A 12397-nucleotide genomic window follows, 5' to 3' on the forward strand; every position below is an offset into this window, starting at 1 on the left:
GGAAAAGTAGGACTGCAGTAAAGCAAGTTAAAATGACATAGTGAGATTTACTCTTTTTCTTGAATGAGTGATCACTGATTTTTGCAAGCCTTTGATTAATTTCCAGATTCATGAAAAAACTTGATTTTGACAATTTTTGCTAGTGTTCTCATTGTCTTTATGGACAAGCAACTTTGCAGAGGGCCTTACTCTATCATTCTAAAGTGACTTCCCTAGTCCATTATTTAGTTTTAGAAGTGACGGATGCTACTCTATTTATATATTACATAACTTTATTATTGTTATATCAGATGTATTATTGGCAATTGAAATGGCCCTATATGATTATATGAAAACATCTTTATGCAATTAAATTTAATTATGTAATTTAAAACCAAATCATGAGGTAATTTTTCTGTGACAATAGTGCATTATGATGTGCTGACAGCAAAAAGACTCATATGAACTGAAAGATGCTTATGAAATTCTACTAAAAAGTTACTCCTAAAATTTAGGAAAAACCTCTTCTAAACCGAAGGCATAATGCTAGATTAATGATTTATAGGTGGAAAAATGCTGAAATATGGTTTTTCGAGAAAAATGTATCACTGAACTTTTTATTTTCAAACTTTTGATTGAATTAATTTTATTCATTGATTTCCTATATATTGTTCAGAGTGCCTGTTCCTCAAATTATCTGGAAGAATTGCGGAATTCTTCAAACCTCAAGATCAAACATTACCTTTCTCCTCCAAACAACCTGCTCCATATTTAATAGAATAACCATTGAACCATCTGAAAAATTTGTGATCTTGCCAGTGATGCCCAACATCCTTACTGGTGCATGTTTTCCTGTAGAATGTGTTCAATTAGGGCTTTCTGAAATACACAATAAATAATACGTGGAATGAATGAATGGATGACCAATTTCTCCTTTAGATTTTCTACTTAAATCTGAAAAACGTACTTTATTCTGTTGTCTTAATTTTTGTTTTTTTTTTGGTGAGCCGTTTTTAATGGGGCTTCCTTATTTAATGATTCATTACTTCTTGCATAGAAAATTTAAAAATAGGACCGTAACTGTTGCCTTCATTTTCTCGCCTTACAACTCTATCCTGTAGACCAGGGGTCCCCAACCCTCAGGACACAGACTAGTACAGGCCTGTGGACTTTTAGGAACTGGGCTACACAGCATGAGGTGAGCCGCAAGCAAGGGAGCATTACTGCCTGAGCTCTGCCTCCTGTGTGCTCCTTATAAGAATCTAATGCCTCATGATCTGAGGTAGAACAGTATCATCCCGAAACCATCCACCCCACCCTCATCTGTGGGGAAACTGTCTTCCATGAAACCAGACCCTGGTGCCAAAAAGGTTGAGGACTGCTGCTGTAGACCTATTATATCATTCTCCTATTTAAACATCAACTAAATAACACCCAAACTCCCTGGCCAAGATTAAGGATCTCCTTAACATGCCTCAGCTTATTTTTTCAGATTCACTTCTAATCCGGTTGTGTGGGCTCTCTGCCCCAGCCAACCTGGGTCAGTTGCTTTTTCTTCTTTCTAGAATGGTGTGTTTATTTAGTTTAAATTGAAGCCCTAGTTTAAGTTAATAAATTGTGGTTCAAATAATACTTATTCATAAACCATTTCATCTTTTTTTCCCTGTCAAAGGCTTTCTCCATATTTTGGATTGAGATGATCTGAAGAAGTCTCTCCTCAGGCAATTATGTATTACGTTTATCCCATTAGATCGGCAGGTCTTATTTATCTTAATATTCCCTATATCCCCTAATGTCTTATGAAATATGGAAGTGCAATCTTATTTACTCATGGATCAAATAGTCAAAAGGCCAATCTTATGTCTACAAAGCAGACCTTTACCAATTATTATGTAGCATGGGAAACTGGTGGAAATTACTAACATTATAAAGCAATAGTGAGGTCAATAGATCCTTTAAATATTCACACATTGGATGATTTGCTATGTTAGTGTATTTAATTTTTAAAGTTATGTCACTTGAATATTCTTTAACAACCCATCATTTTTCTATAAAGCAATCATTAGTTAGGACATTAGATGTTAAAGGTCTCTATCATATCAAGAACGTGACCATAGTTAAGGGTAATCAATATGTACAGGTGAGAAGAATATTACAGACAAAACATTTTTAAAAGATAGTCACTATTAACTTTTGCAGAGAAGTTTTGACTGAATGACTGTCCAAAGTCATACTGAAAGCATTTGTAAATGAATACATGCATAAGAAGTGAAGGCAGCGGGTTAAACTTCACATTTTTAAAAATTCAATATAAAACTTCGGTATAAAACCTAACACATTTTAATTGTTTTATCTGCTTTTTAAGGTGGTGAATCCCAAAAAGAAAGGAAAAAAGAAAAAATATACTAATTCTGGAACAGTAAGTCAAATTTTATGTTATTTATTAAAGATTAAAATAAATGAATAAGCATATATGTAGATGGCATCTTTAATCCTACTGGAAGCAATTAAAAAAACTGAGCTGTGTTTCACTCAGGGTTTTAATATGAAGGAACACAATAGAAAAATCAACTTCTCAGGGGACAGATTGTAATCAAGAATACCTTATAGAAGGTAGTGACTTGGCTTCTTGTAGATTATCCTAGGGGCTGCAAGGCCTCTGAGAGAGGCTGAAGTTTTGTTATGAACTCTTCATTCAGTGGAATCCAAGTATAATGAATCAGGCAGATGTAAAAAACACAAATGGTAGTAAGAAATACTATACTCTTTATAGGCTATACTTAACAAGTAAGACTCGTTTCGTGGGATGTGTATGTGCTCAGTAAAATTGACAACTCTGTGGGAATGGTGTACTAAATCAGTACAGAAGGCAAAGATGTATCAAAAAATATAAAAAAATCAATATCATCCTATTTTAAGAAAAAATACTGCAGAGTTTTTTCTTAAGGTAAACTTTTTTGGGCAGTAGCAAAATCTAACTTTTCCCTCAATTTTCTTTTAAAGATCTCTATAAAGCAAGACAGTTAAAATATTAGATGAGCTCGTTACAGAATCCTGACTGAAAACACACATTTCCTCTTGAAGGCTTTGCTCACTGATTTTGGTTTTTTGGTTTTAACCATTTTCCAATCCCCTTTCATCTTTCCTTTTATCTAAAATGGGAAGTAACACAATGTCCTTGTAGATAATTTTCATGCTGGTCTTCAAAGGAAGTAAACTGGTCATAGAAAGACATTGGTTAATTTTTTTGGTCCCTTTCCTTCAGACGATTTAAAATGTAAGAACAATCAGTCCTAGCAGATGTTAATAAAAAATAATATCTTTAGTGAGTTTCAAAATGCAAAGAAATATGATTTTCTCTCTAATAGTTAGAAAAGTCTATTTGGGGGTCACAAACAACTAGAAGGTAATTCTGTCTTTTTCTTTTTCAGGTAACTTTACTCTCTTTCTTGGTAGAAACAGAAGTTTCATTCCTTGACTACATTAAGGGAGGGTAAGTAATTCTCTCAAATTGTTTCGTTGCTTAGGCATTTCCTAAAATTTGTGTAACAAGCGCTACCATGAGGTACCTGGCACTGAAATGATCACCTTTATTATATTTTGATGGCAAGCCTATTAGACTTCTGTTTCAGATATAAAGAAAAAACGTACATACCTAGAGCTATTACTTTTGGGGCAAATTGTAACTTTAACCAAAAGAAAATATTGTATGATTAATAGTTGTAGATATGGCTATTATGTTCACTTTCATAGGATGTTTTTGTTTGCCTAATACATAGGACATTTTACATGTACTATTTATTATTTGTAATATAGGTGAAAAGCTTCAGGGCCTGATTTAAATGTATATACTAGGTTAAGAATATTAAAGGAATGTGCCTTGTCATAAAATCAGAATGCAGAAATGGATGGTGTAGTCATTTAGTTGGTCCCACAGCTCTCAGACAGGAATACATTTCAGGAAAAAAAAAATAGTTGCAACCAATTTTGAAATTTTTCCAAACCCAGACAGATCCTGTGTTGGTAATGTACTATAAGTTCTTACACCCTCGTAAATAGGGAAGTATTTTCAATTTTGCTTCTCATTTTAACCTATTTCTTCCTTTTCTTAACCTTACCAAGCATCCCCTGTATTAGTCTGTTCTCACACTGCTATAAAGAAACTACCCCAAACTGGGTAATTTATAAAGGAAAGAGGTTTAATTGACTCACAGTTCCTCACGTCTGGGGAGGCCTTAGGAGACTTATAATCATGGCGGATGACCGATGGCACAGGGGAAGCAAGGCATGTCTTACATGGCAGCAGGTGAGAGAGTGCATGTGAAGGAGGACCTGTCAAACACTTGTAAAACCATCAGATCTCATGAGAACTCACTTACTATCATGAGAACAGCATGGGGGAAACTGCCCCCATGATCCAATCACCTCCCACCAAATCCCTCCCTCGACACAGGGGGATTGTGGGGATTACAATTTGAGATGAGATTTGGGTGAGGACACAGAGCCAGACCATATCATCCCCAGAGATTTAAAAAAAGCATTGGTTGTCTTGCAGTATAAAATGTCTACATATTCTATTTTCCTTCACCTTGTATTTTCAATACGCAAAAGTGGAGTGAAGCAAATTTGAATGTGTTTAGTAACTTCATGATGAATAACAGAGATATCACTCACGTAAACCTCTTCCTAATTATGATTCAGCAACAGCCCCCTGCCACCCCATAAAGACACTGATAGAATGTCCTCAGGTTGAAGAAGGGGTTGAGGGAGTGGGGGGACCAAGGGAACAAAGATAGCTTCACAAAACCCAGAGAGCTTGCCTCTTGTTGCTCTTAATTAAGGATACAAAGCAAACAAACAAGCGAAATACCTACTTAAATGAGTACTCTTTGCTATATATGGGCATCCAAAATGCAAAGTGGCTGCATAGACTAAGAAGCAACAGTGGTTGTTTCAATAAAGTTAAAGTACAAAGTAGAAAAAAAAGTTTGCCACTTAGTATTCCAATGTCTTTGCCTATTTTTATTTTCAGAAGATAGAAAAATAGAATGTTGAATTTGTCATAAAAATATATTTTATTCCTGTAAAAACTCCTTAGTAGTTGTAGGTAATAGTGTTACAGGATCTTTGGGGTGTCACTTTTTCTGGCCTGAAACCTCTGGCCGGTGGCACCTTTTCCTGAGTTTGCTAGGGCCTGCTGGGCTCGTTCCATCCGCTTGGCCTAGCAGGCTGCACTTTTCTCATGCTACCAGCCTGGATCCCACGCCTGCCAAGGGTGAATCAGGTATGGAGTGGTGAGGGGTGTGTGAGCGTGAGATCCAGCCACTGTGCAGTCAGACATGCTGGCTGCTGCAGCAGGGTGGGCAGCTCAGGGTGCTGGCATAGGTACCAGCTCTCCGCAAGACTATGGCTGGACCAGACGCACCACAAGCAGCTTCCCTGGCTGGCACCGGGGAATTCAGTGGCACCCGAAAGCTTGAAGATGCTAGGCACTGCAGGACACCAAAAAGGAAGTCACATCCCTGGCTCAGGGAGCTCCCAGGTCTGGGCTTCCCCAGGGGCCACAGCTATTCTCTCCTTCTCTATGCCTGCAACATGGTGAGCAATGGGCAGGTTTCAGCCCTGTTTGTGTTGTAGTTTGTTTAGCTCTGCCAGTTGGCAGGTCCCAAGTTCTTCTCCTATATCCAGGAAGAATGAGGTATGCAGAAAATGAAGGGTGAGCCAAGATGAAGAGGAGTTTTATTGAGCAATAGAACTGCTTACAGGAGACCCTCAGGGGGTAGCTCCTTTTTGCAGCCAGGGTGCCCCTAGTGTTTAGCTCCTAGCAGAGAGGGGACCCTGGAGTGGGAAGCTCCTCTCTGCAGGCAGGTTGTCCTATCATCTTCCCAGATCTCCCAGATAGGAGGCCTTGGAATGGGTTGCTCTTCTCTGCAGGCAGGCCCTCTCATCATCTCCCCAGCTCCTAGCAGACAGAAGGCCCTGGAGTGGGTTGCTCCTTTCTGCAGCTGGCAGTCCTGATGTCCCTGCAAGTCTCTAAAGTGCTCAGCAGAAAGGAGGCCCTAGAGTGGGTAGCCCCTTTCTGCTGCTGGTCAACCCCATCCTTACCAGGCATCCATCCCGTCGGCCCAGGAATCTGTCTGCCTCCTGCTGCTCTTCTTGGCACCTGGGCTCGGCACTGACTTTGCTCCAAGATTAGAGCGGAAGCCAACAGCAGGGAGAAGCCAGGCAGTGGGAGTAGGCACTTCTGAGCCTGTGAGGGCAGGAGCTCTTCCTGGGCCCCCAAGGGTACAGGGATGCCTGAGTTTGCAGCTGTGGTTTGGGCAACTGCAGCTGTGTGGGGAAATGCGAGGGGGCAGCTCCTGCCTGCTCCATGGAGCAGGAGTGGCCTGGGAGGTCTGAGTCTGTAGCCATGGCTTGGATGACTGCAGTGCACCTGGGGAGCTCCTACCCCAACTCGGAAAAGGCAGAGCTCCCACTTGTCCCTGGCTCCCACACGCTCCCCGGAGCATGCAGCCCCGGCTGTGCCTCCTTGCTGCAGCCAGCGTGATGGCAGTGTAAGGCTGTCTGGAGCAGCTGCTGCCATCAATAGTTGATAAAGAAATAAGGTAAGTAAATGGATATCCCTTAGCACCTTCTTTATAACTTAAAAAAATTACTTGATATATCTGGTTATATTTTACATGTAGAAATACTGATTTGTGGTATTGAAATGTTATAAACTTCTTTCAGTTTTTGTCTTGTTTTTTTTGTTTTGCTTTATGAGCATGTGAAGAGTATGTATGTGTATATATAACAGATATCCAGTACGTTCGGTCAGCGGTGCAAATCTAGCAGTATTTGGGTGTGAGTCTATCAGTATAAAACATTCTCAGAATCTGGTACCAATAAATCACATTTATTGTTTGCTCTCATTTTCCTGCTGAAAATTCTTAGGGCTAATCAGAGCAAATGGCATTCTGTAGTACCTAAAGCAATGACAGTCTTAACTCTATCACACTTGTCATATTTTTCTGTTGCTTACAAACCTTAGGATTCTTTTCCTTAGCTACACACTTCCTACTTATAGCACTGCCTGTGCAGGAAGAAATGCTAGTTATTCTATAAGTGGAGCCCCACCTTATGGGGTACAGTTTGCCCCAATCCTGGCTTCTTGAGGCTTTTATAAGAACCCAGTTCTGGGGAGGTGGAGCTTGCAGTGAGCCGAGATCGCACCACTGCACTCCAGCCTGGGCGACAGCAAGACTCTGTCTCAAAAAAAAGAACCCAGTTCTGATTTACAAATGGGACCTGGGGAAATATAGTTTAAGTTTCACAACATGATTAATCTAACTAGACCTAAGATAATTTCTATAAAACTTTATTATTTGTAAAGGACATGAAAAAATATTATTTGCATATATTCCATTATTTTTATACAAAGATATATTATAAATGTATGTAATATCCTTAAAATATATTACAGTTATGCATTTAACTATTATTCACTACAATATAATGTTTATAAGTAAAATACAGGGGCATTAACTTATTCTTTTGGATAGTGGAATCCAAATCAACAAGCAATAATAATCATTGTATTATGTATCTTTAAATGTATTTATATATCTTTGCCCTGAAGGACTTCTTAAGAGCAATTGGCACAATTTCTTTCTTTCTTTTTTTTTTTTTTTCCTGAGACAGTCTTAACTCTGTTGCCCAGGCTGGCGACACTGCAACCTCTGCCTCCTGGGTTCAAGCAATCCTCATGCCTCAACCTCCTGAGTAGCTGGGATTACAGGCATATGCCACCACGCCCAGCTAATTTTTGCATTTTTAGTAGAGAGGGGTTTCGTTATATTGGCCATGCTGGTCTTGAACTCCTGGCCTCGAGTGATCTGCCCTTCTCGGCCTCCCAAAGGGCTGGAATCACAGGAATGAGCCACCACACCCAGCCAAATTGGGCACAAATTTAAAATTTGACTTTTATTAATGATATGGTAAAGAGATCTAGCTTGGTCATGACACCCTTGTGTTATACAGTGACAGGCAAATCATTTAAAATATCTAAACTGTAGTTTCCTGTAGTTCACATGAATGGGATATTCTGAAGTCCATTTGTAAAAGGATATAATTCAATTCAATCTTCCAGCTCTTCCATGACCTTAATGACATCTTATTTATTTTTTCTTCACTCTGAAATAATTGTTTCCATTTTTACAGAAGGCTTACTCTAACCTATCAACTTACTCTCAGGTGTAATTTGTGTATGATAATAGCTAGCATCTGCTATTACTATTTTTTTATAATCATGGGATCACACTATGTGCAATACACTGCATTGTATGTTTTGTTCATTAAATGTATTATGTGTATATGCTAGTATGTCACTACTACCTTTTTGTAAACAGTTTTCCATTATATGATTGTACATCATTTAATTTAAAAATTTCCTGTTAATACATGCTTTAGTGACATACATTTTTTATTATAAACAAAGCTGCAATGTAAATGCATGGTACATGGCATTTTATGCATTTCATTAGTGCATTTGTGTATAGATATGCAAGCATATCTGTAGAGTTCCTTCCTAGAAATAATGTTATTGGATTTAATGATATACGTATTTCACAATTTGTTAGATATTTCTAAATTGTATTGCTAAAATACTCTAAGAATTTATATTCCCCAAATCTGTGCAGGATGTTTACCATATCCTTACCCTTTCTGAATAGTGCCCCTCCTTTTTCATTTTCACTAATTTAATAGATATAAGCCCTTGTCAGTTTTCACCTGTAAAACCTTTTTATCAGCTATTTTCATGTTTCCTGTAAAAGCTCATGTCAAACCAGCTGTGTCTTTGGAAACAGACCTTTCAGAACTTTTTGTCTTCTCCTGCTTCTTCCCCGACTTCCACCATAAAGGATTGTGTATTTTCAACTAAAGAAAAAACACAGAAAGGTAGTTTGGAGCTATATTCCTTTTTTAACAAGTCAGCTAAACTTCTGCAATATTCACACCTTGGTCTTTGATCCTGCTCATCTTCAGCATGCCTCAGGGGAGACTCTTCTTAAGTTAGCCCATCTGGCCATTATGCCCTCTGATGACACTGCAAAAGAATAAAATAAACAAAAACCTTGGGCTATCATCAACCAAACCACCCAAACTAATGCATTAGAGGGCATATTTATTAATACATTTGAAGATTTGTGGAATTATCAAACTTAGCTTTTTTTTTTAAAGATGCCCTTCCATAATACATAATAAGTATGATATTTCAAGGTAATTGGAACAAATTGCTGAATTTAATTTGGTTTTTATAATGAATCACAGTAACTCCTCACTTTTAACTTAAAATACTAAGATAAGAGCACTGATTGCTGCATTTGTGGATGGTTTTGTTGCTGGCTTAAGGTGGCATCATCAATTCAGGGAACTTTTTTTTTCTGACTTCAAGGCTTATTTCTTTATAGTTTTTTGGGGGGTACAGGTGGATTTTGGTTGCATGGATAAGTTCTTTAGTGGTGATTTTTTAGATTTTAGTGCACTTGTCACCTGAGCAATATACACTGTATCCAATATGTAGTCTTTAATCCCTCACCACCCTCCCAAACTTCACCCCTCAAATCCCCAAAGTCCGTTGTATCACTCTTATGCCTTTGTGTTACCATAGCTTACCTTCTGCGTATAAGTGAGAACAAGATATTTGGTTTCGCATTCCAGAGTTACTTTACTTAGAATAAATACCTCCACCTGCACCCAATTTGCTGCAAAAGACATTATTTTGTTCCTTTTAATGACTGAGTAGTATTCCATGGTGTATATATATGTGTGTATATATATATATATATCACACTTTCTTTGTTTACTTGTTGGTCGATGGGCACATAGGTTGGTTACATGTATTTATAATTACAAATTGTGCTGCTATAAACATGTATGTGCAAGTGTTTTTTTCATATAATGGCTTCTTTTCCTCTGGGTAGATACCCAGTAGTGGGATTGCTGAATGAAATGGTGGTTCTACTTTTAGTTCTTTAAGGAATCTCCATACTGTTTTCCATAGTGGTTGTACTAATTTGCATTCCCACCAGCAGTGTAAAAGTGTTCCTTTTTCACCACATCCATGCTAACATCTATTGTTTTTTGACTTTTTAATTATGGCTGTTCTTGCAGGAATAAGGTGGTATCTCATCGTGGTTTTAATTTGCATTTCTCTGATAATTAGTGATGTTGAGCATTTTTTCATATGTTTGTTGACTGTTTGGATATCTTATTTTGAGAACAGTCTATTCATGTCCTTCCTCACTTTTTGATGGGGTCATCGTTTTTTTCTTGCTGATTGGTTTGCATTCCTTGTAGATTCTGGACACCAGTCCTTTGTCAGATTCATTGTTTGCATATATTTTCTCCCACTGTGTGGGTTGTCTGTTCACTCTGCTGATTATTTCTTTGGCTGTACAGAAGCTTTTTGGTTTAATTAGGTCTGATTTGTTTACTTTTGTTTTTGTTGCATTTGGTTTTGGGTTCTTAGTCATGAATTCTTTGCCTAAGCCAATGTCCAGAGAGTTTTTCTGATGTTATCTTCTAGAATTCTTATGGTTCAGGTCTTCAATTTAAGTCTTTGATCCATCTTGAGTTGATTTTTATATTAGGTGAGAAATGGAGATTCAGTTCCATTCTTCTACATGTGGCTTGCCAGTTTTCCCAGTATCATTTATTGAATAGGGTGTTCTTTCCCCAGTTTTTATTTTTGTGCGCTCTCAAAGATCAGTTAGTTGTATTTGGCTTTACACCTCGGTTCTGTGTTCTGTTCCTTGATCTATGTGCCTACATTTTACCAGTACCATACTGCTTTAGTAACTATAGCCTTGCAGTATAATCTGAAGTTGGGTGATGTGATGCCTCCAGATTTGTTCTTTTTGCTTAGTGTTTATTTAACTATGTGAGCTCTCTCTTTGGTTCCATATGATTTTTAGGATAGTGTTTACTCGTTCTGTCAAGAATGATGCTGGTATTAATGGGAATTGCATTTGAGTCTGTAGAATGCTTTGGGCAGTATGGTCATTTCACAATATTGATTCTTTCCATCCATGAGCATGGGATGTGTTTCCATTTGTTTGTGTCATCTATGATTTCTTTCAGCAGTGTTTTGTAGTTTTTCCTGTGGAGATCTTTTACTTCCTTGCTGAAGTATATTCCTAGGTATTTTCTTTTCTTTCTCTTTTGCAGCTGTTGTAAAAGGGATTGAGTTCTCGATTTGATTCTCAGCTTGTCACTGTTAGTGTACAGCAGTGCTACTGAGTTGTGTACATTGATTTTGTAACCTGAGACTTTACTGAATTCGTTTATCAGATCTAGGAGCTTTTTAGATGAGTTTTTAGGGATTTCTAGATATACAGTCATATCACTGGCAAACAGCAACAGGTTGACATCCTCTCTTCCAATTTAGATGCACTTTATTTCTTTCTCTTGTCTGATTGTGCTGGGTAGGACTTCCAATACTATGTTGAATAGAAGTGGTGAAAGTGGGCATCATTGTCTTGATCCAATTCTCAGGGGGAATGCTTTCAACTTTTCTCCATTCAGTATGCTTTTGGCTGTGGGCTTGTCATATATGGCTTTTATTACTTTGAGGTAAGTCCTTTGCATGCTTATTTTGTTGAGGGATTTTTATCATAAAGCAATGCTAGATTTCATTAAATGCCTTTTCTGCCTCTATTGAGATGATCGTATGTTTTCTAAATTCTGTTTATGTGATGTATCACATTTATTGAATTGCGTATGTTAAACTATCCCTGCATCAATTTAGGGGCCTAATTATCATAACCTTTCCACTGCCGGGTTATACTCATGTTGAATCTGAATTGACAAGTAAAGCTTGACGTCATCAAAAGGGTGAAAAATTACAATGTAAGATATCATTAACAACAATTATATTGATTCTCTAGCTAGCTCTGCTTAATCCAAATACTTAGTTCAGTTTTCTTGAATTTATTTTGTCCTCTACATTAATTTTATAAAACATTTCTCTTAGAACAGATGCAAGGGAGCACAGGGATAGAGAAAGAGTGTGAAACAGGCAACTGTTGTGAACTGTTCAGCAATTTTGCTGAGAGTCAAACATTGCAATTAAATTCACAGAAATAACTTATTGAATTGCAATTTAAAATTTTATCTCTTCTTGTTTCTTCTCACAAAAAAATAATGGAATCAAAAATTATAAAAATGTTAAGTTGGTTTTTTACTCATGAATCCAATTAGAAATTATGCAGAGTTAAGAAAAGACACATTTAAATACTAAACAAAATTGTTTTCATAGCCTTTTAATATCTTTTCCTTCAAAGGAACTTATTTTTAGGCCTGGTTTGTAGTATTCAATATTATACACTTCCATTAGTTTAGTTATTATTGATGTAGATATTTACATGAAAATACCAGC

General features: G+C 37.4%; 1 protein-coding gene across 2 annotated transcripts in view; it reads left to right on the top strand.

The window, feature by feature from the left end:
- Positions 1-12397, top strand: part of CPNE8 (copine 8) — a 280364-nt gene that overhangs the window by 176354 nt on the left and 91613 nt on the right. For both annotated transcript variants that reach the window (XM_003825722.7, XM_063593096.1), the window contains 2 exons: positions 2345-2398; positions 3411-3472. In XM_003825722.7, the coding sequence (XP_003825770.1) occupies positions 2345-2398; positions 3411-3472 (116 nt within the window). The remainder of the gene's footprint in view (positions 1-2344; positions 2399-3410; positions 3473-12397) is intronic.

Source organism: Pan paniscus, chromosome 10, assembly GCF_029289425.2.
Source record: "Pan paniscus chromosome 10, NHGRI_mPanPan1-v2.0_pri, whole genome shotgun sequence".
In the NCBI taxonomy this organism is placed as follows: domain Eukaryota; kingdom Metazoa; phylum Chordata; class Mammalia; order Primates; family Hominidae; genus Pan; species Pan paniscus.